Source organism: Tasmannia lanceolata, unplaced genomic scaffold, assembly GCF_043159265.1.
Source record: "Tasmannia lanceolata isolate RefF3 unplaced genomic scaffold, GAP_Taslan_0.1 ptg000015l, whole genome shotgun sequence".
Lineage (NCBI taxonomy): Eukaryota > Viridiplantae > Streptophyta > Magnoliopsida > Canellales > Winteraceae > Tasmannia > Tasmannia lanceolata.
Genome location: NW_027518692.1, coordinates 32,105,667 through 32,132,587, shown reverse-complemented (window position 1 = coordinate 32,132,587; position 26,921 = coordinate 32,105,667). Strand labels below are relative to the sequence as shown.

General features: G+C 38.5%; 2 protein-coding genes across 3 annotated transcripts; one reads left to right on the top strand and one right to left on the bottom strand.

Annotated features, from left to right (window-relative positions):
* The first annotated feature begins 1,735 nt into the window (after positions 1 to 1,735).
* Positions 1,736 to 3,574, top strand: LOC143847488 (exopolygalacturonase-like). The gene is made up of 3 exons (XM_077356334.1): positions 1,736 to 2,008; positions 2,106 to 2,621; positions 3,249 to 3,574. Exons 1-3 carry the CDS (start codon positions 1,817 to 1,819, stop codon positions 3,474 to 3,476), a joined length of 936 nt encoding a protein of 311 aa, XP_077212449.1. The 5' UTR covers positions 1,736 to 1,816; the 3' UTR covers positions 3,477 to 3,574.
* A 2,458-nt stretch (positions 3,575 to 6,032) lies between these two features.
* LOC143845740 (glycerophosphodiester phosphodiesterase GDPDL4-like) lies at positions 6,033 to 22,471 on the bottom strand. Of its 2 annotated transcripts, none has more exons than XM_077354149.1 (9): positions 22,288 to 22,471; positions 19,106 to 19,399; positions 17,590 to 17,702; positions 16,273 to 16,777; positions 11,222 to 11,260; positions 9,730 to 10,017; positions 8,512 to 8,654; positions 6,912 to 7,398; positions 6,033 to 6,558 (listed from the first exon to the last, which is right to left on the bottom strand). In XM_077354149.1, exons 1-9 carry the CDS (start codon positions 22,388 to 22,390, stop codon positions 6,248 to 6,250), a joined length of 2,283 nt encoding a protein of 760 aa, XP_077210264.1. In that variant the 5' UTR covers positions 22,391 to 22,471; the 3' UTR covers positions 6,033 to 6,247. The 2 variants fall into 2 exon arrangements, with proteins under 2 accessions (XP_077210264.1, XP_077210265.1); XM_077354150.1 differs by lacking the exon at positions 22,288 to 22,471 and adding an exon at positions 20,780 to 20,971.
* Positions 22,472 to 26,921: the final 4,450 nt, after the last annotated feature.

The following is a 26,921-nucleotide window of genomic DNA, read 5'->3' as shown; positions in this document are numbered from 1 at the left end:
TGACTAGAGTCAGATAACAACAGAGACGAACCCCCTTGTTTAGTAGCACAAGTGGGCTCAGATAGCTTGGAGATAGTGAGCATATAAGAAGCAATCAAGAGATGTAGGACCATCAGGAACTTGCGGTGCAGTATGTGAAGGCTCATGACACAACTTTATTTTCTTCATATCGTCATTGGTTTTCCTACTAAAGCCACATGTGTATGTATATGGGACTTACCAGGCAATTTCGCCATTCCATGACTCACTTTTTCAAGAGAGTACGTCCACCTTGCAGGAGATTTTGTCATATTTAATTTATCTGATGTGGTGTTTTCTCGTGGAAAAAGTGAACTGCAAAATGGCTTTCTACAAAATTACCTAGCAATAGGCCCACCTATACTTTTGTTTATTATTAAAGAAGTACAACAGGCCCACCTTGTTCCAAGATCCAAACCATTCAATTGGATTGGCTCAACGTGAATACTTTGTAGCCCAAAAGTCATCTCCAAAGGATGATCCTAACCCCACCTTTTACAGATCAGAGTGGGCCCAGTATATAACCAAAACCAACCTATGGTTAGTGCCCGCTATAGATATTATCATCGGTGCAGATGTAAAAATTTGGATTTTCTAACCATGTAGGTAGGTGATGGATGAGGGATCCTCTAGTTGCGGTGTACCCTCGACTTTATACTTAAAATTAGCAAGCTCAAACAAAACCACAATAACCAGAGAGAGAGAGAGAGAGAGAGAGAGAGAGAGAGAGAGAGAGTCCATCATTTGCATTGAAATTTGGTGTGCTGGGGGAGTAACAAATACTACGTAAATTGGTTAAAATAGCTGTTTGGATGTTTGATTGAAACGGGATTTGAGTGGTTGCAAAACCATAAAAAGTGATTAGGTAACCCCCAACGCAAAAACAAGCCAAGAATAGGTACAGCTTAATTAACTCTATTCTAAACCATGCATATCTAGGAACCTCTCCAGACAAGCAAGTGGTTAAAACCTCAAAAACTAAAAAGATGTTAAAGATACACATGTAAATAGCTTTATACTCTATAAATACCAAAAAGAGATGATTGGTCTGCTCGTTCCAAACCTTAAAAAGAAATTATAGAAGGAAGGAGCAAAAGAAAAAAAAAAAAAAAAATCTCTTTTTCATCAAATTGATCTTTGTTTTAAAGAGATGGGTTCTAACCAGAGACGTGGAATAGTTGGTCTGTTGTTCATGTTTGCATGCATAGCAGAAGCAACTGGACCAGCCCGGATTTTTAATGTAAAGGACTTTGGTGCAATTGCAGATGGCACAACAGATAGCAATGAAGTGAGTATATTAGGATGCATTTGGATGAATATCCAACTTTCAATTTGGGCTTTAGATTGTAGTTTATGTTAAATCTAAAGGAACAACTAGAAATTTAGGTGAACATCCACTGTGGATATAGTGACTTAAAAATATCCTTATTGCCCCATTTTCAAATAAGGTTAGATTAAGGGAAGTGATATATCCGCCACTTTTGATCACCAGGAACACCCCCTGTCAGTGTTTGTGGCAATCAGGGGCATTGAATTCTTCTGACAAAAGTACAACCAGCCCCTCTTTAGTCATTGATACACTGACAGGGGGTGTTCTGGTGATCAAAAGGGGTGGATATATCATTTCCCTAGATTGAACTAATCTTCTACAAAAAATAATAAAATCTCATTTATTTTATAGGCTTTCTTGAGTGCTTGGAAGGAGGCATGTGCATGGGAAGGAACGGCTAGAGTTTTAATTCCAGAAGGGACATTCTTGGTGGGCCCAGCGATATTTAAGGGGCCATGCAAGGGAGCTATGGTGTTTCAGGTCAAAGGAGTAGTGAAGGCACATACTGATCTGAACAAGTTCGAATCCGATGGTTGGATTCAATTCCATTACGTAAATGGATTGATGATCACAGGAGGGGGAACATTCGACGGCCAAGGAGCTTTGGCTTGGCCCCACAATCAATGCCCCAAGAGTGTACAATGCAAGCTTCTACCCACAGTATGTAATGCATTTCTAGCTTTAACATGCTTACTAGTTTATTGATAAAAGCATTGGTGTTAATTTAATGTGTTTTTTTTGTTTCTCCTAACAACAGTCAATAAAATTAATCTTTGTAACTGATGCAACAATTCGAGGCATATCTTCGGTGAACAGCAAGTTCTTCCACATGAACATTGTTGAGTCTAAGAACATCAAAATCATATCAGTCAAGATCTCTGCACCAGGGGACAGCCCTAACACAGATGGGATTCATATTGGAGAATCTACTGGTGTAAAAATCTCTCGTTCAGTGATTGGAACTGGCGATGACTGCATCTCCGTCGGTCCTGGAAGCTCCAACATCTCCATCTCCAATGTTTTCTGTGGACCAGGACATGGAATTAGTGTGGGTAGCCTTGGCAAGTACCCCAATGAGGAAGATGTAGTTGGCTTGCATGTGAGAAACTGCACTCTCACTGGCACCACTAATGGTGTAAGGATCAAAACATTTGCAGCCTCTTCACCTAGCTCTGCCTCCAATTTCACTTTCGAAGATATAGTTATGAACAATGTTTACAATCCCATCATCATAGATCAAGAGTACTGCCCATATAGTTCTTGCAATCAAGAGGTACCTACTCTCTCTCTCTCTCTCTCTCTCTCCCTCTCTCGTATTGAAGCAACCTTTCCTTAATGCCTTGTTTGGATTGCAAGAATTTTCTGGAAATTTTGGAAAGGAAAAATAAATTTTAAATTTCCTACTACTTTTAAATATAAAAAATGATAATTTGAACCTCCCAACCCTATTCAATATTTATTTAGAAGTATCTTCAATTCATGATAATATCCCTGTAAATCAACGATAATCATTCTAGTTCCCCCTAAATTATTGAAAGAAAAAAAAGTTGTGAATTTTTTTTTTGGCAATCCAAAAAAGGGCCCAAGTGATCTTACAATGAACAAGAGTTTTTTCATTGTAAATTCGTAAGACGCAATCAATGATTCCAACAAAATAGAAAATTTACAAGTCCAAATGTTCCTACTAAAGCAGATTTTTATTAATCTTGATTGATTACAATTAGCCTTCATGGATGTTTATATAGAACACTCAAAGGGATAAATATATATATAACAAGAGAAACTTTCTTTTTTATTCTTCATTCCTATAGGAATGTCTAAATTCTCTCTCCCATCTATCATGTGCATACTTAAATATTCATGGCTAAGTATTTCATTCATTTCCTATTCTTGTTTGCAGTCTCCTTCCCGGGTTAAGATCAGTGGCATTAGTTTCACGAATATTAGGGGTGTCTCAGCATCCCCAGTCGCCGTAAATCTGTTGTGTAGCAAAGCCGTGCCATGTCAAAATGTGCAACTCAGCGATATCAACTTGGCGTACAATGGACAAAAAGGAGAATCTAGGGCCTCATGTACCAATGTGAAGGGTGCTTCATCTGGTCAGCAGATCCCACCCTCCTGCATCTGATCCTCCTTTCTTCTCACAAATAGCTAAATAAAACTGGTGTAAAATTTTCAATGTATTCATTCATTTGGAGCAGTTCCTCCCCCTTCAATTATACCATGTACCCCCCTAATGAAAAGATGGATGCAAATCCATCGGGGTGAAGTAAACTCATGTATACAACGGCTAAAAAGTTGCTTTGTACTCTTGAAATTGAAATATAAATTGATTAGTTTGCTACTCATCTTGTAAATTCTATGTGGGTTTTCATATTAAGATGGGAGAAATTATTTGATGAAGGGTCGTACAAACACGTAAAGGTGGTACGATAGAAGTACCACTCTTGATATTTGATCCTGCTGTTGCTGGATCAAATATAAAGGACGGGATGATGAGTATGAGTTTATAAGGCCCTTCATCATATAATTTCTCGAAAGATGGATAGAAGGCCTTACCTCTTCCTGATGGGGCTAGTTGGTAACTTTGACATAGGGCATGATATGACCGCATTGTATGGTGATAGCCTAAGTGCAATATACCCGGCAAAATACCAAGTGTATCACTCTAGGACCAAGATACATATCATTTCATTCGTAGAATCATATCTTGGGGCATCTTTTTAGAGAAGATAATCACCAATAAGAATACAAGGAACACAGGACAAAGCGTATTATAGTAGAGAAGTTCAAGCATTTCTTGGATTTGATCGACATGCTACATAATTTATTTGGACACCCTAGATATATTATTTATGTCTTGAATTCTATCCCATGTGTATTCTATGCCTGCTACAATTACAATATGCACACACAATGCTAGTTGTAAGATTGGGGGAAGTACCCACAAAGCACAAAATAGCGACATTCTCATTATGGGAAGTGATATATTTGCCCCCATCTCTTCCCCGGTCCACCCTTCTCTAGTGTATTTATGACTACTCGTTTTACATTAAGTGGGAGTGGTCCTAGGAAGAAAAGGGGGCAAATATATCAGCAATTCCGCATAACTATGTTTTAATAATTGCCGCTTTTTTGGGAACTGTAATAACCTTTGACAGCTCTTTAAATATTAAAAGACAATAAGAGTTAGTGCAATTATTGAAAACATGGTTGTGCTGGTGTCATTCCCTATGAAAATTGCTTAATAAATGTTTTTGGTTTGGTTTAAACTCCGAAATGTAGATGGTGCATTGGTTAGCCCGGATGTGTACAATACTCACAATTCCCTTCATTAAAGGGGTTTGGTAGGTTGCACATCACAGTTGGTATGGTTGGTCACCTCGAAATCCAACAAGTTGTGCGTGCTGCCTGAGTCGATGAGTGTGATCAAAGGTCCCCGCTAGATGTAACCCTTGACATCATGAACAGATAGAGCAAAATGTTCACCCGCCATGGGATGATCTTGCTGGTTATATTTTCAAACCATGATGTGGACAACGCTGAGTCCTGATGCAGTCATTGTCGGGATTAATCCTAATTATCATTTTTTTTTTGGGTCCCACAAGGGGAAATGTATGTGCAATCAAGACCCTTGGTCTTGATTCCCATGTCGATCAGAAGTCCCATCTATAAAACATGGTCAGACCGATGAAAATGGGCACAACCACTTTTTGGGACCCTCGTGAAAATGGGCACAGAATTTTCACGTCCTGTTTCACCATCTAAAAGCTCAATTATGGACTTTGAACCTTGCTGGGAGCTCCTATTAAAAGCTTAATTCTGCCTCACCATCCAATCTTAATTATGGATTCTGAATTCTTGTTAAGCCTAAGGTAACCTGAGGAATCTCTACGAGCTGCCCTTCATCTTTCTCCTTACCAATGGCCTAACAAATTTCCTACATTTACCAAAATATCACCGTCTACTAACTACCTCTGCCTCTTTGGGTTTTTAACCAAAAACCCTTTGATGGAGCTTGGAGCTGAGATCCACCTCAACAAGGAGCCCAGTAAAATATGTTCTAGTGTCACGTATGGTTGGTGCATCAATAATCAGCACCCTCCCAAGCAAACCTCCCTTAGAATTTAGGTAATCCTCATTGAAATAGAATAGGAGAAGCCCCGGAAGAGTGATCCGGAATGGAGCAATGAGCGGATCATACCCCTGTCCCTCTAATTTTCTCATGATTTTCAAATTCCTAGGTTCATGCTTTCTTTTATATTTTCTCTCTCTCCCCCTCTCTCTCTCCCAAGCCAACCCGAACGCAACCCACCCGATTTGGAACATCAGGTTAGATGGTTTGGGTTAGTGTTGAGAAATTTAGGTGCGGGTTGGTTTAGGGTTGACCCTCCACAACCTGAGGCTCGGGTTGGGTCGGGTTAGGATTGAGGTAATGCCAACTTGGGTTGGGTTGGAGTTGGCCTCAAACTGACCCAAACTGGCCCAAGATGCACCCCTAGCATGGATGCAGGCCACTCTTAAAAGCGCGATAACAGGACAAATTACCCGGTCCGAGATCTTAGGTGGGCCACACATTGCATAACTTTTTATCTGAAACTGAAGAAATCACAACCCATAAACCTGAGAGAAGAGAGTACTAAACTGCAAACATGGTTTGGTCTCAAAGCTAACACAGCCTGAGTACAAGGAATCTATTACCATATGTAAGTTTAAAATATTACAGGACTTGGATGCTCTCAAAATGGGCAAAAATAGCAAAACCAGGTCATCAAATAATGGCTCCAGGAAAACCGATACGAGTAGTATGATCATGCAGTGAAAGTACCTGAACACTGCACGCGAAAGATAGAGGAAGAAGAAGAACATAACGCCGGTGAAATTAATAGAACAGTAGTATCACATTCGTAGAAATAGGAGAGATGCAAGGAGCATTGCCAGAGACATTAAGAAGCAAGCAGTAGTATGTGGCTGTCCGCTTGGAGGTGTCTGAGGAATGACGTTGGGGGCGGGTCCTGACGTAATTCCTGCAGGAGTGTTTGTTCGTTCTGAAACGGGAGGCAAAGGTGGCTCTATTACATCGGACTCTGTCAGGTCTGGGAGTGGTGCGGCGGCTGGTGGCATGGCGTAAACTACCTGCATTAGACCTCCAGGTGGAATAGGATCCATAAAAAAAGGCATTTTATGGCCCATCTTTAAACAAGTATTGCCTGCATCAACCCAAAGCACCATTAGTTCCATCACCAAGATGCAGCAAATCCGTAAGAAATTAGTCCATACCATCGAATCAAAATATAAGCAAAATGTCGAAGTAGTAGGCTATGATTTTCATTTTTCAGAATCAGCAAGAGAATTAGGAATTGTGGAGAGAATAAAGGTGACCTTAATTTTGCATGGTTTCCGTGTTCTGGGTGGAACTCCTCAAGTGGGATTAGGTTTGGGATAGTGTATAAGGTCTTGGTTTTCAAACCCCAGGTCGATGTTTTATCAACAATTTTGAATTTATATAGCCAAATGGGCAAATGCAAGTTGAACAAAGAACTGTAGAGAAGGATGCACTTACTTCTGTATGATCTGGCAGTCCCTGGGAAATCAGTGATGATTCCATCCACCCCAGCTCCCAGAAAAATTGTGTTGATCTCCACGTTTGGGTCCGAGAAGAAGTCCCATGCATGAGATACAAACTCATTTTTAAATAGATATGCATACACAGAGAGGTTAAACGATTGCAACTTCTGTACAAGTTGAGTATCTCCAGTTATGAACTGAGCACCATTCTGAATAACTATAGACTTCTTCCCAATTGCCACAGAATCTGCAAACTTCTTGATATCATTGATAGATGAGTTAAGGGCATCCCTGATTGTCTCATCGATCTTGTACATGAGCTTGTAGTTGGTTTGCTGCTTGAACTTTGTCAAAACAGAACTGTTGGTGGATTGTATTGTGACTTCCAGCCTTGTTTGGTTGGCATAACCAGAAGCATTTAAGGAACTAATGACAGCATCAATTATGCTAATACCTTGCTTCTGCGCGAGGTATGCTGCATTCTGTAGAAATCACAAGTACACTAGTTAAAGCAGTAGCGTACAAGCTCAGATTGGTTAGACAATGAAACATTTCCTCTCATATGGCCATGAAGTATTTTAAAGGATTAAACATGTACAAATCATAGGAATAGAGGAAGTTTCTGGGCCTAAAGATTGGTAGTACTTGCCATAAATTTTCCGAAGATTTCAATTATTGCTTAATTTTGACAATCCTTAAAAATGGTTTCCCTACATATTTGTTGTGCACCATGTAAGTTTTTCTGCACGGGATTAAGCATAAAAAGTCAAATGGTGCACAACAGATCTGTGCAGTCTTCAGGTAATGAGTGTGATGAGTCGACCAATTCTTCTTCTCAACTTGTTCCGCTTCTCTTTGTTTCACCACCTAGGTCCCCAGCTTGGTTGCTTGGCCGGAATAGAACTGCCGCTTAGTTAGCTGTGGCGGAACTCCATTCGTTAGGTTGGAGCATTGCTCTATAGTCACAAAAATTTGCCTCATTTCTTGGGAAGTGAATATCTCGGGGGATTTTTTAAATATTTTTTGTTACTTTTGGGTTTATATAGGAAGGTATTCATACTAAGTTAATGCTTTAATTATCTGCATTCTTTTCCTCATTTCTGTCAGAAAAAAAGAAGATTGGGGCTGCTGATTTGGCGCGCACATTATAACTAGGCCAAGCCATCAAACCAATTGGGTAGATCGATCGATTTTACAACTTCGAATGGCACTTCAAATATTTCAAATCTTCAGTAAGTGAAGTTTTAGTTGCTTTTGGAGAAACTGAGGAATGTTACCACAACTTACGCATGGCAAAGGATGATCACATGCTTCCCTGATTCATAAAAATGATGGAACCCTATTAGAGGTACTGAAAATTCCTGACATGCCCAATTTTTCCACCTCTAACTATGTGGGAGAGGATAATCCCTCCCAATTTGGGCCGACAATAATACTATTTCCCAAATGCCCAAGGTTTTGCCAGCTCAGCCCTCTCCATCTAAACGAGACAGCAAAAGGAAGATAGAAAAAGCCAGATATGCTCTTTCACAGTAGGAGAATTTTAGGAGGTCTCTTAATAGGACTAGAAATGTGCGAAGTGTATAGGAATTTACCTCTATGCTGATCAAGATCCCAGTAATAGGCTTGCCTATAGCAAAGGTCAAAAAATCAGATAGTGACATGAATTTTCCTGCATTTGCATATAATGGGTTTCTCCACAGATTGTATGTCTTTAAGTACGGGTTTGAAATTGCCGCTGCAGTCAAAAGAAAGAAAAAGATTCGTCATAGAAAATTCATTAGTCAAAAGAGCATCTCTTTATGCAATTCTTTGCCAAGGAAAATTTCAGCTGAATGAGGTCATTTATGTCAGAGATTGGGTTACCCTACTCCTCTCTTGCTTCACTTCATTGTGATAACAAGTTCACCATTCATATAGCCTTGAATCCAGTCTTCCATGAGAGGACAAAACACATATAGGTGGACTGTCACTTTATCCGTCAGAGGATTCGGGGAGATTTGCACAGTATTCACGAGGTCAAATGATCAGATAGCTTATATGTTTACCAAACCCCTAAGCAGAGCAAGGTTGAGTGACTTATGTAACAAGCTGGAGATGCATGATATATACACTCCATCTTGAGGGAGAGTGTTGAGGGTGGGCACATTTGATGGGCCCTCACATTGATAGGGTGAGCCCAAAATATCAGTTCCATTGGATCATCCCAACCCTTCAAACTGTGGAGGCAAAAATGGACAGATTTGTGAAGGTTTTTACACGTCCATTTTTGTCTCCACAAATCGTAGGGTTGGGATGATCCTATGGAGCTGATTTTTTGGGCACACCCTATCTATGTGAGGGCCCATCAAATGAATGGTTTGCATCACCGAAACAATGTGGGCCCCACTGTATTTTAAGCCGACGAAGTAGCTAAGTTAGCCACCCGTACGTGTAGCTACATCTCTCTCTCTCTCTCTCTCTCTCTATATATATATATATATATATATAAAACAACTCTCTCTCTCTTTCTCATTCTTTCTTCTCTAACTCCATTTACTCTCTTCTCTTCTTCTCCCATGGAAGATAGGATACCTCTAACAAGCAATACTAGCTTAAAGGCGAATATTTTAGAAATATATAAAACTGTTACCAATTAAAAAAAGAAAAGACTAATTAAGATGAAAAAAATTACTGCATTCAAACATTCTGCCATGTAATCTGAATTATAAACTCAGTAAACTTTTAAATAAATTAGATAAGTTCAACTTGTTTTTGTGAGAAGTATTTAAGTTTATTGCTTGTGTACAAAGAGGAGACCAAGTTTGACTTACGCTTCAACTGAGACTGAATATCTCTCCAAGTGAGATTGAAGGTGAAAATTCCAGGAGTTTCCTGAATCTCTGGAATATTAGTTAAACGAGAATAGTGGGGCGACTGTGCAACTGTTGTGCTAGATAAAACATCTATAGAGGGTAAGCATATGGGGATTCCATCTTCTGTTACTTGAACAGAACAATCAATAATATCTGCACCATCTTCAACAGCTTGCTGGTAAGCCAGATCAGTACAGCCAGGGTAGATTCCACTTGCTCCATCATGGGAAATAATTACTGGTTTGTCTGAAGAACAACACAAGATAAAAGAATAAATTCGGCAGTGAGCTGCTTATAAATCATCTTCACTCAACTGAAAAATATATGTACAGCCCTGATGTATTGTTGACAAGCTATAAAGAGAATAAAACCAAGGTTTTAAATTTCGGTCTCGTTTCGCATTTCGGACCCTAGCGAAACTGAAATTTCGACCGAAATACCGAAATTTTGGTCGAAATACTGTATTCGAATAAAATAGTAATATTATAGCCATATATTATTTCGGTCTAAATTTCGGAAATTTCGGGAAACATATTGTCTAATTAAATTAAAATTTAATAGAGAATAGAGTTCCTAAGGTGTCACCTCATATAGCTTATATGAGGTGGCGCTTAAAAACATAAGGGGCCCACTTTGTTTGGATGATCCAAACCATTCATTTGATAGGCCCTCACATAGATAAGGTGTGCCCAAAAAATCAACTTCATTGGATCATCCTAAACCTTCCATTTGTGGAGGTTGAAATGGATGGGTATAAACCTCCATAAATATGCCAATTTTTTACCTCCATAAATGGAAGGGTTAGGATGATCCTATGGACCTGATTTTTTGTAAGCACCATATCCATCTAAGGGCCTTTCAAATGAGTGGTTTGGATTACCCCAAGCAAAGTGGGCCCCTTATGTTTTTAAGCGCCACCTCATATAAGCTATATGAGGTGACACCTTAGGAACTCTATTCTCAATTTAATATTATATTTCGGCAGAAATTACCGGAATTTCGACCGAAATTTCAGGCACTCTCATATTCTTGGGAATTGGAATAACCTTTTGACGTCTTATTAAATAATAAAATACAAAATGAGAGCACAATTATCAAAGCATGGTAGTGCCAATATCATAAGTGCTTATCTTTTTCCCAGTTCCCATGTGAGTATCTGACACAAAGATTCGATGTTTCCGGAAATTTCTCCGACTTTGATTGCATGTGAGTGTTGTATGTGATCTTCCCAAAATTTTGGGCGAAATTTTCGAAATTTCGGTTGAGATTTCGAAAATTTCATTACAATTTCGTCGAAATTTCAACCACCTATTTTGATGCCATAAATTTCGGATGAAATACAAATCTCCCGTCGAAAGAAGTTACCGTTTCGGGTTACTGCCATTTCAATTTCGGGTAGGATCGAAATTTAAAACCTTGAATAAAACTAGCAATATAGTTAGTGACGTACCATGTGCAGAGCTATTCTTGTTTATATGATAAAAGCAACCTGCAGTAATAATAATGAGAAATCAATATCCTGAGCAGGTCCAACGGCCTGCCGAAATAATCAAGGTTGATTGCGGACAGACTACATTAAATGCAGTTAAGTCATTTGTAGGAGAAGCTTAGGAACAGATTGGTCATTGCTATAACAGAAAAATAGTAAAATCTCATCTAACCCAAAAATCGGTTGCTGGAATACAAAAGAACATTACAATTAAAAAAGTCTGCATCTAACAAGCTTTTGGTAGACATGTGTTTTGATCATGATAGAAAAGGAAACATGTCAGTTTCGGATGGAAATTTCGGTGAAAATCTTATTAAATATGGAAAAAATGCAAATGACGAACATTTAAGATTCAACTTTAGGAAGTGCTAGAATAAATACAACACATGCTCAAAAACTATCACAAAAGAAAAAAAAATCACCCATATAGGGATTTAGCTAGTAACATGATCAAACAATCTCTTTCTTGAGAACAGAACATGCTAAGGTCAACTGGCAATTAATTAAGGAGAAAGAAACTCAATATGTGATTAAGACTCCTCTCATCAAAATTTAAGAACTTGCTAATATTTTTCTGAATGCGCTTCACAAGCATAACATCAACTAGTCATAAGTAACACGGGAATAATAGACCTACATTCCAGTTTGAGAAAAGTGTCGGAGGCCGAATAATTATTTGGAATGTGTGTGCATATGTGTGTGTGTGTGTGTGTGTCTATATATATAGGGATTTGCTAGCGTCCATCGCAAAAAGGCATTTTGCGGAACTTCTGTTGCATGAGAGAGCAGCCACCTCATGAATACTGATAAAATCTGTTGGAAAGTGAGCCAATGTGGTTGCTCTCACATGCAACAGATGTTCCGCTAAATGCCTTCTGCGATGGACCCTAGCAAATCCCATATATATATATATATATATATATATATATATATATATATATATATATATATATATATATATGTGTGTGTGTGTGTGTGTGTGTGTGTGTGTGTGGGGAAGAAATATACCTAAGGGGCAAACCGAGAAGACCTCATAAAGACTAAGCTAGTGCAATCAAAGGGGGAAAATCCTATACAAATTGGGGGTTGCGTCAAATGTAATCATAGATGGGCATTGAACTCCCACCCTCGAAGGCTCATTTTCCTTCTCATTCCTTCTCATTCGCTGACCACCACACATGATGGAAAGGGGTATCTCTACCAGATAGGCACTCCAAGATATTGTCACTCGTGTTGAGGAAGCACCAAGGGCCTAGACATGGCTTCTTCATTCATAGTGTTATTTTCACATGGTCGGTGAGTGAAGGAGAAAGAGAAGGAGAAGAAGAAATGAGGGAGAAGGTGAGAGTCCCACTTAGGGAGCTCCATGTAATATGAAATGTGTGTGTGTGTGTGTGTGTATGTGTGAAATAGGATTACGTGTACAATGTCCAAAGTACCCTTCTAACAGACTAACACTCCCCTTCAAGTTGGAGTGTATATATCATACAACCCTAGCTTGTTACAAATATCAGACAGGTTTGCCTTACCGAGGGATTTAATCAATAGATTAGCTAACTGATCTCCTGATCAAGTAAAGACCGTAGATATTTCTCGAGTCTGTATCTTGTGAGGGATGACATGACAATCCACCTCAATATGCTTAGTCCGCTCATGAAAAATGGATTCGAGACAATGTGAACAACAACTTTATTATCACAATAAAGAACGGTTGCAGATGAAGAGGGAATACTAATCTCAGACATAAACGACCTTAACCAGGTCAACTCGTCATAGGTATGGGCCATAGCCCGATACTCAACCTCTGCATTGGATCTAGCCACAATATCCTGCTTCTTACTTCTCCATGATGCTAAGTTTTCCCCAACAAAGGTGCAATATCCTGTAGTCGACCATCAATCTGCAGGAGACCCTGCCCAGTCTTCATCAGTGAACCCTTCAAGATTCAGATGGTCATGTAGCTTAAAGAAAAAGCCTTTACCAGGAGCCTTCTTCAAGTATCTGACAATTTGGGTAACCGCCGACAATGAGGTGCATCTGTTGAGCTCATAAATTGACTCACAATTCCCACATCAAAGGAAATATTTGGACGAGTCACTGTCAAGTAGATAAGTTTCTCAACTAGGCTCTTGTATCTACTTAGATTTTCTAACAAGTCTCCTTGATCAGGGAAAAGCTTCATATTAGGATCCATGGGCACTTCAGCTGGCTTCACTGCTGTTAGAAATGGAGTTAAGGTTAGAAGCGAGGAAGAAGAAGAGGAGTAGGTAAGCCTAAACTACCCTTACATGTTATTCAACACTCCCCCTAAAGCTTGAGTGTATATACTATGGAACTCCAGCTTGCTACAAAGAAAACTACAACAAACAACTAAAGATAACAAAAAGTATAATGAGCTCATACACACATTCAGCTTGGTATAACACTCCTCAAGCTGGTGTGGTGAATACATAATGAAAAGCGTAATAATAAAAGACAACGGCCACCATGAGAGTACAATCATCGAGATTAGCGGCCACAAAAAAGGAACAGCTCCCCCTGAAGCAGCACTACGCCAAGAGCGATCAGAACATGGCCTCCCCCTGAATCAGAGCCAGACGAATAAATCTGCAAACCACAAAGGATCGAACGGAGGCACCTCGACAGGGAAATAGCAACGATCCATCGAGCATAAAGCCACACCAAAGGTGCGCACATGAGCAGCGACGAAGCACCACGAGCGGGAACACCAGCTAAGCAGCTTGCACTTTTATTGGGGGAAACCTCGTCAGTTGGAGTAAGAAACAGAGTGTTGTTACCCGATCAAGTTCAGAAGTTGAATATAGAGGAATGTCACTCTCCACATGTGGATTTATGTCGCTTAAATGCTTAATGAGTGAATGGGGGATTTCCCATCAAATGGCTTATGCAATTGTTTTGTGATAGCTGCAATTGTTTTGTGATAATCAAGCAGCGATGCACATTAAAAACAAACTATTTTTTCATGAAAAAATGAAATGCATTGAGATAGTGTCACTTTATTAGGGAGAAGGTTCCAAGAGTATATCTACTCCCTTTTGTACGGTCCTCCAGTCACCTTACAAATATGTTCACCAATGGTCTTCCTAAAGCTCAACTTGAGAAGGTTCTATCTAAATTATGCATATAATGTATATGCTTCAATTTGTGGAGGAGTATTGAAAGGTTGAAGGCTTCACCCTTGCGGCTCTTTTTGTCTTTATGCATTTGGGTATTCTTCTAATTAGTCTCTTCGATATAATATACTTTGTGGGTTAGGGTTTGCCAACCACACACAAAAGAAAATACATTTTCTCTCCTCCTGTGTCCTGTTTTTTTCTCTCCTCATTTCTTCAACTCCTTCCTTCAATGTTCCTTCTTCTCCTTCCTTTCTCTTTTTTCTCTTTTCTTTTCTTTTCTTTTTTAAGCAACCTTTTACAGTATAGACGTATAATATCTGTCTAATAAGTAATGTAAGATTTTTCAACTACATAATTTCTAGCTTCACAACTTAAACCATAGTTGTCAGAAACGCCTTGGACGAGTTGAAAACACGTTTCTCAGATAAACAAGTATTTTCGAAACGTGAAAATTTTGAAAAATATTTCTGAAATGCATGGGAAACATATCAGAAACATTTGAGAAAGATATGGGAAACATATTGAAATATATGTGAAACACATGAGAAATGTATAAGAAATGCATGGAAAATATATGTGAAATATAAGGAAAACATTTTGCAGAAATCACACCAAAAAAATTGGGGAATACATATTAAAAAGAAAGCAATAGTATGTGTAGTAATTAAAAATTTAAGTAATTAAAAAGTTATGCTAAATATAAAATATGTAGAGAGTACATATATAAACTATGTAGGCCTCTAATTAAAATAAAAAATTTCTAAAAAAGAATAAATGCATATATTTATGCATAAAAGCAGGTAGAAATTTGAAATTGACCAAATCCAAATCTACAAAAAAACAAAAAAAATTATAAGTGCATATAATTATGCGTGGCAAGTAGAAATTTGAAATTGACAAATTCCAAATCTAAAAACATTCATTTTTTCGTTTCCCTTGCGATTCACATGTGTTTCTCTTGACTTTCTCTACTGTTTCCGAAACGTTTCTAACACATTTCCTAAGACGTTTCTCAATGTGTTTCTCATACGGTTTTCTATTGCTTCTCAGTTTCTCATTTTCCGTCTATTTTTCTTCATGTGTCCCTCTTCCATTTCACATTTTGCTTTCCGAATTCATTAATTATGTTTTAAACATACACTAACTTATGGTTGTTAAAGTATAAAAGATTAAACACGTGCCTTTCTCCAACAGCTAAGCTTTTGGAGAAGTTGGTAAGTTAACATGGTATCAGAGCAAATGCTTGGGTTCAAACCTCCAGGATAGCAAAAATTCACATGCGATGGTCGGCCCAAAGTGGGACCACATGTGCCACGTGTTTGCCAAGTGGGCCACACGTGCGGGGGAGTGATAAAGTATACAAGATTATACACGCGCCTTTCTCCGATAGCTTAAGCTTTTGGAGAAGTTGGTAAGTTAACAATGGTGATACGAAATTTAAGAAAATGGCTTAACTAATTAAGCAGAGATAAATGACAAACAGCAATCACAAAAGTAGCAAACCCTATATCTCATCAATAGGTTTAATAACATGAAGATAGTTCCCAGTATATTGAGAGACTAAAGATTGAATCATGAGATAGAAGGACATGAAAGCTTAGAAGAGATTAATAAGCAAAATTCAAAGACATTTAGCGTACTTCTATAATGTATTCTATAGGTAATGGACCCTAATAAATTTTTCCGTGCATCTTGTGGAGAAAATTATAATAGAAGCAGAAAAGGTGAGATTTCACTGTTGCATATGTAAGTAATATCCCACTATCTTGCTATGTAGCAAATTTAGGAGTGTCCTAACTTGTAAAAAATTGCAAATGATCCACAGTGTTCTCAGTAGATTACAAAGTTATTATGTGAGAAATAATAAAAGCTCACCAATTGCCTCTGATGGAGTTATAGGAAAATCCGACAGCACGCCATCAACAGAAAAGTCACCATTGTCAATGAAAGATAAATACTCAGCTATTGGATCATAACTGTAATTGTAGCTAAGTGGTGTAGCATCATTAATGAAATCTGCTGCAAAAACTTCCAGCCCTTCTTTATGAGCATCCAAGACAACAGATGTGTGGGGTTGTAGATACATAGCAGTGTTTACAGGCCATATATAATTCTTGGGAACAAGAATTCCGGAGGCAAATGTCTTGACAAATGTAAGATTCTTCAAGAGTGAACCATAAGTTTGATTGGTTGACAGTTCAGTAACATCTGCTCCTAGAAAACGGAAAACCAATTTTGTCCTGCTTCCTTTAAATCTTGCAAAAATACTGCTAAGAAAAGCAACTTCTGGTGATGACACATAGTTTATAACAACACGCCTTGATACAGAAAGCAAAAAGCTTCTCATGCTCAAATTATGTTGCCTGAAGAACATATCATGCTGCAATAATTAGAAGAGGATTAGATCAGAACAGAAAAGCTTGTGAATATCATCACCGACATACTAATGTTTATCCCATTAGTGTTTTATGGTGGATAGCTACATGGAATAGTTTGGTAAGTAGGTAACTTGTTTGATCGGTGCTTATCTAGGATAAGATTAAAGTTGTGTAGTGTTTATCTAGGATAATTAGAAGTAGTTATTTTTATCTAAAACACTAGTTGCCAATTTAATGTGGTTACCCATATCTTATGTACAAATAATGTGAATGTATGAATAAAGTGATAGTGAGCTTCCACTGTTTTCAATTTTCAAAGTGTATTCACGTTTTAGTTTTGCTTATTACGGTTTTGCAAATTTTTTTTGTGTATCACGTTTTCTTTTGGCATGACAACTCTCTTCTTGGTGTATTCTCTTCTTCAAGATTACCAAAGAGAGTTTACGAAGCTAATGCGGATGAGACATGATATGATTTGCGCAATACGACAGAAGATTAGAAAAGCTTTTCAATTTATCCTGCCAACTGGCCATTCAATATATTTATTTTTTAAAGAAACAAAAGACCAAATAGATAACATATTAATTGGGAGAGAGGTGGGCAGTCCATGCGAAGAATAGTTTGCCTGCTCCCACTGGTGGGAGTGATGAAACCAGCCCTGAATCCACCCCACACTCCCCCATATTGAAAAAGCCATTTCATGTACAACTTCCAGACAAACATGCACTAAGGAAGCATGAACATAACATATTCCCTAAAATAACAAAGAACACCACTGACAGTAACGATGCTACTTATGATTTACAAAATTTACCTGAATATTCAACCATAAGCCAGGTGGCTTTAGCTCTGCCACTTGTTCAACAGTGTTAAGATTGAATGGATTACCATCGAATAGATCACTTCGAGTATATATTCCTTGAGTTACTGTTCAGATAGCAAAACAGCTGTCAGTACACAATCCAAACATGTGTTACATCTCATATGTGCAGAAAGCAATAATGTCTTCAGCTACAAATAAGATTTTTTTTTCTTTCAATTAGTCAACTAATCCATCCAAGCAGTCCCCTGTGATCTACATATGTATCAGCAGGAAGACGATATCAAGGCACTAGTGTCATCGTTGTCCCAAATAGACCCTTTTAACATTCCCAAGTGTACCAAAATAGTTGTATATTTGTCATTTTATAAAAATGATAGGGGTATTCTTGTCATAAAATTAGGGCCGCCCAGTGCACGAGGTTTCCGCCATTGCGGGGTCTGCGGAGGGCTAGATTTACGCAGCCTTGCCCCTGCTTTGCAGAGAGGCTGTTTCCGTGACTCGAACCCATGACCACTAGGTCACAATGGACCAAACTTGCCGTTGCGCCAAGGCTCGTCCTCTTCTCGTCATAAAATTAGCAATTAGAGTATTTTTTGACACATGGCACAATAGTCTGTTAGCAACATCCCTCACATGAGTGTGTCTTCCTTCTATCTCTTTTTGTCGGCATATGACATATAATTTAAAGTTTCAAACTACCATGGCCCGGTAAATATGTGTGCACTGATGTAGTTAACTTTGAACAATACCAAATAACTAGGTTTCATTCTGAATTACATTTCTGGATCCCATTTTCAGCAAGGAGTTCCTGTGTGATCCACTCATTGGGTGATTAGAAAAGATCCTAGTGTACAAAAATCACATATTAAAGACATGAAACAAGGGAATTGCTAGCGTCCATCGCAAAAGGCTTTTCGCGGCTGGTCTGTCGCACTTCAGACCAGCCACCTCGTGAATGGAGACAACAGCTTTTGTCTCCATTCACGAGGTGGCTGGTCTCAATTGCGACAGACCAGCCACGAAAAGCCTTTTGCGATGGAGCTTAGCAAATCCCATGAAACAATTTATTTTCTTTTTCGAAATGAAACCAACCAGTACAATTTCAAAGTTTGGGAGAAACCACACCTAAAAATTAAAGTGGAGAATTAATGAAAAAAACATTCTAATGATGTCGAATGTTGGGCAACACTTTGAGGTTGACCTGTGTAAGTACTAAGTACGACCTTTCTAGTGGTTCACTCCTCAACAAGAAATAGCAAATACTACAGGCATTAATTATGATATTTACATATAGATCATCTAACTGCTGATAGAAAACCATTTAGAACCACTACAGTTAAATGCATTTACATAAGAAGTTCTCTGAGAAACCAAAAGGAGGCATGACAAGATTGCCAGTTTAAGAATTTTGAAATATCACTTATACATTTTGTATTTTTTATTTACGTATGGGAAAAGAAAAAATAATACTAGAAAAAAAACTACATTTACAAGAATTCAAACTTACAATAGACATTTGATAGGTCTTCAAGGTTATAGTCTACAGAAAACCATCCATCCGTGGGCATTCCATTGACAATATATGACTTTGCGTTATTTTTAAACACCATGGCAATATTTGTAGAATTCTCAAGGTTTAGATCCGGTGCACATATGCCAAAATCATCCTTTGTTAATTGTACATCACACCACAAGATTACATTGGGTAGCTTAATATCCAATGGAAACTTGTAGGCGGGAAAACTGGAATCTGGAAAAAGCCCTGAAAAGCCACCTCTAGCTATTACTAGAGGAGCATTACCTGCAAATTAAAAGTGAAATGTCAGCCTTCTGGATGGAATAAGTAACGAAGAACATAAGATGAAAAGTGTGGGCAAAATCTTCCGAACACTCACATTTCCATCCAACAGTCTGAAGAGGAAGGACAATGCCTAAATATCTCAATCACAACATATAATAAAGATAAAGAAACATGAAACGAGAAAATGGAAAGCAGTTAAAATAGAAACCCAATAATTCAATTTTGAGACTAAAAAAGATCCATAGCTCCAAATATTTTTTTTCATGCTGAGCTTCTGATGCAAAAGGGCCAAACTCAAGCTTTTGACTTATTATGATTTATGAGATAACTAAATTGTGCAAAATAAAGTGGTGAACTACTATTCAATCACCTTATAAACAACGTAAGTGCACAACCGTTGTTTAGAAGAACAACTTAAAAGAGGTTTGAATTTTCCAATCTTCAAAGAAATAGAACAATTTCCATATCTATTAACGAGCAGTAAAGAATTCCAAATGGAATACAATTGCTCTTCCATGTTTTATAGAGACTTAGCGACATGTTTATCATTGTTGAAGGAGCGATGGCATACCGCACCTCTCCCCTTTGTATCCCATCCCCACCACACACAAAAAAACCCAACCGCACCGCTCCCATTGGACTCTCACACCCATCCCGCCCCAAAACCCAGCCAGCCCCCTCCTCCTTTCGCCACCCACCATCCCCACGCCAAAACCAAACCACGCCCCCTCCTCCTTTAGCCACCCACCATCCCCAACCCAAAACCCAGCCTTACCTTCCAATCACAGCCGCCTACCCACCATCTTGGGTTTTTTTCCTTTCGAACCCTTTCATTGATTCTTCACTACTTGCCACTACACATCTTACGCCTCCCCACCATCTTGGGTTTTTTTTCCTTTCGAACCCTTTCATTGATTCTTCACTACTTGCCACTACACATCTTTTTGGTTCCTTCATTTCGGCACACGGTATTGGTGTTTAGCTTCCGGCGCTCTCGGGCACTTCTTCGACACAGTTGGTGTTTAGAGTGTTCATGCATTGTATACCCACGTATGGAGATATTCTTGTCATTTCATGTAACCCTACTCACACACACACACACACACACACACACACACACACACATATATATATATATATATATATATATATATATATATATATATATATATATATATATATGCATTTTCGTGTGGGAGAGAGGTAACTCAAATCTCTCTCACATCTTTCTCCTCCATTTTAATCTCTTTTCTTCTCTTCTATCATCATGGAAGAGCATTTTCGTGTGGGAGAGAGGTAACTCAAATCTCTCTCACATCTTTCTCCTCCATTTTAATCTCTTTTCTTCTCTTCTATCATCATGGAAGATAGGATACAAACATGGTATCAGAGCTAATGGTAGTGAGAAGCCATATGTCATCATCCTTGAAGTTGCCGTCCCCACTCCATCTCCACACTATTGTTGCCGCAACACCCAATACCCCACCAAACATTGCCGCAATCTCCAATAACCCAAAATACCAGTGCCACAATCTCACTAAACCCCAAAACCCATGCTCAACTTGTGCATATTCCCCATTCTCCATCCACATTCCATTCACAAATCCCAAACCCTAAATCCCCAATCCCCAATCCCCAAACCCTAACCCTAACCCTAACCCACTCTTCCATATCTAACAAAAATCCATAACCCTAAAATCCCAATCTCCAATCTCCAATACCCAATCTCCAAACACTATGTCCACTCAACCATAGTCAGCAAAAATGACGCATTTTGTAAGTTCACCACTTAATGCTTTGTTTAAAACTTTTTACAACAACAAAAAAAAACTTTGTTTTTTAAGGAAAACATTTAAAATGTGTTTTAAATACATTTTAGACATATTATTTTTTGGGAGATGACATTTTCACCCCTATGCAGTTACCCATTCGCCCCCTTTAACGTGATTTGACATCAAAAAGAATTAAAGTTGCCTACAGTTCACGTTATAAGGGGGCGAATGCGTACTCCAGACGGGTGAAAATATCATCTCCCTATTTTTTTACCCACTTTCCAATTTTACCCGTGTTATATTTTTTAAATGAAAAAGTTTTACATGTAATAAACATGTTTTTTGGTGATGTCATTTATTTGACAATTTTTTTACTACGTTTTTTTTGAGCCAATACCGTATTAAAATCAAATTTTTTCCGTCCCATTTTTCTGTTGTATCATGTTTTGCTAACTATGTTTTGTTAATTATGCTCTCAACCAAGACCGTACACAAGAGAAACCGAAGAGAAAACCCCCAAGAACTCTCTCTCTCTCTCTATGCAGCCACCAAAATGAGCTTCCCAACGTGGGAGTTTAAAGCCTTCTATATGTAGGCTTTCAAAAAGCTAAAAAAGACCTCTTTTCGAATTTTTGCTCCCCATCAGAAGTGGTGGGAAATTGGGCAACTTTGCCAGCATTACCTTCATAGTCACATAACACAACCAAATACTTGTCTAGTCAATAGCTAAACTTACTGCAGACTCATCAGAATCTACAACATTTTTCACAACTGCAGAGCTCCAAACATAATTTCCTAACTTCCTCTTTCAAATCCGCATTCCCAACCTTAAAATCACACACCACAACCAAATTACATTATAAAACCGATTGTGAATGCTAAACCGATTGTTGCACTCAAATTTAAACATAATTTTGAGTCCAAAGGTTTGACACACACAATCTGTTGCCATAATCTTAATCGAATGCCATAATCTTAATCGAAAAGGGCCTTAAAAAAAACACATCCTAAGAGAGAAAATCACTGTTCCATTGCAGAAACTCAAGCAAATGCCAAGTTAAATAAATCATATATAAAAAAAACACTACATATACAAAGAAGGAAAGAAAAAAATACCGGACAAAGTTGGCCAGGAGCTAGTGGAGTTGCGAGATGTTCGAGAGGCGACGAGAGATAAATGGAGAAATAATAAAATGAGGAGGATTTGGATTCTCGGCATCGCCGGAAAATGTGGCCGGAGGCGAATTCCGGCGAGCTTAGAGGGAAATGGGGGTGTTTTTAGTAAAAGAAGGGTCAGATTTTTATAATTTCCTTTCTACTTTTTGTTCAGTGGCAAGGTTCAAAGTCCCAAGTGGATTCCAGTAACGTCATAAATACTACACGTGTTAGGTTCAAAGTCCCAAGTTAATGCCAGTGTGGCAACAGAGGTACGAATTCTACACGTGTCATTCACTGATTGGATAAATATGAATTAGCGTTTTTTGGTGGGTCCCATCGCTTTAGCCATAACGTTCTTCACTAATAATATTATGCTACCAACCGCCTCCCTCTCTCCCAAACGTGAACGGTGGGTGGGCCCATTAGATCTTTGAGCAAGGTAGCCCCACCAAATTATTATTATTATTTTATTTTATTTTTCAAAATTAACCGTACGGCCCACAACATAGGATGATCCAAATCGTCCATTTGGTGGGCTACATCGTAAATAGGTTGCTTCCCAAAATCTAATTTTCATAGGTTGCATCCCAAAATCTAATTTTCATAGGATGATCCTAGCCCTTGGATCTAGGAGAAACTGTACATTATGGAAACCTTATAGATTGGTGGGTTGCAATCATCCTATGGAAATGATTTTGGGGGCACAACCTATTTACGTTGCGGCCCATCAAATGGACGGTTAGGATCATCCTATAGTGTGGACAGTACACTTCATTTTGAAAAATATGGGTGGGGCCTACAATTGGGCCTTAAAGTTACTGTACGAACCACACCATAAATCCAAGCCACCCAAAAATCTCGATTTTAGATAATTATTAAATATTTTTCCGAAATTTCGGTAATTTCAAGTCGAAATTCTGTTGGTAAGGACCGACATCTCGGTTTCGGTACCGAAACGCATTCCGAAACTGAAATTTGAAACCATGGTCATAAAATACAAGAGATGGGGCTGTCCCAAGTAAAGAATGGGGTAATATATCACTTGCCCACTAAAAGATACTTATGTGGCACCACCTTTGTTCAAACAATCGGATCCGTTGACCTGAATGACAGCCCATAGTGCCCCCTCAAATATTATTGAGATCGATTGGATGATCTAGGTCCTTATCAAGCCCATCAAAGCCGCATTCGTGAAGGGACCAATAGTGTGTGTGTGTGAGAGAGAGAGAGAGTAACGAGTAACCATTCTTAAAAATGCCGAAAGGTTTTTCCTAATTTTGCTTCCTCATTTTAGCCACTTCACCCTCATCTCCACTCGGAGACGCACAATTTATCATGAAAAAAAAATTCATAGTAGCCAAACGTGCCCTTAGAGTCCTCCCAAAGATTCTCAAAAATCGATTTCTGCCATTTATTAGTTGATGAGAGTGAGAAGCTTGGCCCAACACGCCCTTTATTTTTTGAGAATGATTTTAAATGATTTCTCTATCCTACCACTCAATAAAGGGATTTGTTATACAATTCTGCCAATGTCCTAAGTGGCTTCTTCCTCTTCAAGTTTACATACCCAGAAGATTGCTCCAATATTCTAGAACCCAATAATCACTTGTGGCATTGGAAAGGTTCTCCCTCACCAAAGGATTCACATGCCACTTCAGTTCTGGAACCCCACCTCAACACCATATGGAATTCTCAAGCAGAATGTTGAATATTGAGTGGAAACCACACTCTTGCAGCATATGCAATAACTGAAGCCATCAAAATCTCCCATGGAGAGGAAGCCTCTCCAAGAATGGAGACCAGAGAGAGATTATCAGGAAAAAAAATTCATGACTACATGAAATATTTGAAAGAAAAGAAGAAAGTTTCGTACTATATTAAAAGTTCACAATAATTGATATGGATATTGTAATAAGAGACCTGGTGGTCACGGGTCGCCCTATATATCGCCATAAGAGAGGTGGAGGAATCTCATTAAGGAAGCTACAAAAGGCGTATGTTTTTCGATGGTGAACCTTATGGCTACTTCAAATCTACGCAAGGTGATCTGCTTTCTTCGTGCCTTTTTATCCAAGCTGAGGAAGTATCGAGCAAAGGAATCTCTAGGCTATTCCAAGAAGGAAAAGCTTCCTATTTCATGAGAGGGAGATCTAGTATTCCAATTACTCAACGTCTTTATGCCGAAGGTAGTCATTTTCTCCAACGGGTGCAAAGGGTATAAGTCAGATTATAAGGTTCCTTGAGAGATATGAGCAGGCTTCTGGGCAACAAATTAACAAAGGGAAGAGTTGCTTCGCACTTTTGATTGGGAAATGTTGCCAAGAAGGAAGAACACCATCAAAGTCAATACTGGTTTCTTATTCAAATTCTATCCAATTCAGTGTCTTGGGGCTCTGGTCTACATCTCATGAAACCATAATAATCACCCCATCATCAGGGGTGGCGAAATCAACCGAACCGATTCAAATTTTGGTTCGGTAGAACCAAACCGATAATCGGTTTCAGTTCAGTTTGGACACTGATAACTGCGCCCCTTTACGTAAGCATGTTCGGTTCGGTTTCGGTTTGGACGTAAGCATGTTCGGTTCGGTTTTGGTTTGGGGGTCAAATCGAACCGAAATCGAACCATTGCCACCCCTACCCATCATATTAAGAGAAGTGGTAAATTTGCCCCTTTTTCTACTTGGGACAGCCTCCTCTAGCGTCATTTCCCTAATATAAACCATGCACTAGTAGTAATGTGATTATAACATTAACAACAACAATGTAGTTCTAAAAAAATAGAAAAAAGTTAGATTCTCTTTTCCATGGCATATAAATACTAACAGCTTGAGCATATGTAAATACCCAAAATACCCCTCACTTAAATTTTCGTCCCCCTCTTTAAAAGATGGGCGTTTTTGTCCGTTTGAAATTAACTCTGATTAGGGCTTCCTAATAAAGCCTATAAATATATCTTTTTATGGCTAAACAAACCCTAAACGTTTTGTTTAAGCCCTAGATAAAGAAATTGGAGAAAGAGAAGGAGAAGACCGCGGAGATCCCGATTTAGGAGTCGAAGCCGCGAGTCTAGGTAAGATCTATGAACTATGAAAGATTTGGATAGCTAGAAATCCTAAAATAAGGGTTTGAAAAGAGAAAAAGAAATAAGATCTTTGATTAATATGAATTAGAAATAAGAATCTTTGGGTTGATCTTGAGTTTCTTGGACCCGATATTGATTTACAATTCCAACGAACTCAAAATCAATATGTATGAATCTGAATTTAGAAATTAGAACTTTGGAGATTCGACGTAGAATCTTTGGTGATTTCTTTATTAAATTATACATATGAATTCAGAGCGTGAAATTAGATTTAATGGATTCCTCTCGCCGATACGAATCCATCAGATCCGACCTTGTGCGTTTTGAACCCCAAACGAAGGAGTTATGGTTGTTTTAGTGACAAAAACGGTGAAAATCGCGTTTAGAAGAAATCTGGGTCCGCGCATGGGGCGGACGTCCGGAAAATAGCAAACATCAATGAGTACCAAGTTTGGCGACAGATGGATCCTCGGACGTCCGTAATTCTCAGACGACCGGCGCGACAATTTTTCCAAAACTTTGGAAATTCATAACTTATTCAAATGGGCCCTTATTTGTCACTTATGTTCTGTTCAGATCAGGATATTGAATCGTAGTCCGAATTAAGAAAGGAATCGAACTTCTTTGAGGTACGTAATAACGTACTACTTTGGATATTATAAACCCTTCTCATTTGAATCAGTATTGACTTTGGAAACCTGTATTGATACTTTGAACTTCTGAATTAGCTTTGAGTCCATCATGCTATTTTGTTTCATCTACTGTTACTCTTCTGAACCTTTGAAATAACTGTTCTCATATACTGTTATGAACATCTGTTCTGAACTCTGAACCTGTGAACTATTAGTTTGAAATTTGAATATTCTGAACCATTTGAATATGAACCTTGAACATTTTGAACACTTCTGTTGAGGCTTGGATAATTTCTAGACCCTGTCATATGGGGGTAAAACATTTGGCAACTCTGGACCCACCGTGGGGGTAGTACACTGGAACTTCTGGCTCGTCAGTTGGATAAAACGCTGGCCCTATCAACTTATATCTGAATTTCAGGAACTGATTTCGAACACCGTGGACTATCGGTGTATAAGTAATAACATGTCTTCCGAACCATGCCAATGACTCTGAAGTGTATTTGAACTCTGAACCTTCTGTACATGAACTCTGAAATCTCCGACTTTGATTCGAACTAAGATTTGAAATTTAGAACCATATTTGACATGCACTTATAATTGTTTATGCATAATGAATCAGTTAAGACCTTTGAACTCAGTTTTAACTTTGACTATCTAACCCTATTGAATCCTGACATGTTTGACTGTGCTTAGAGTAGTGCTTTATTATGCACTGAGCTTATCAGCTGACTGTGGTTATTAAATATTTTTCAGGTCTCGGCTCTCGTGAAGATAACAAGGAACATGACGCTTAGCTTTGGATTTGGACTCAGAGATTTAGTTTAGTTATTTCAATTTATTAGAAAGTGAGTACTTGAATAATATCTAAAGAC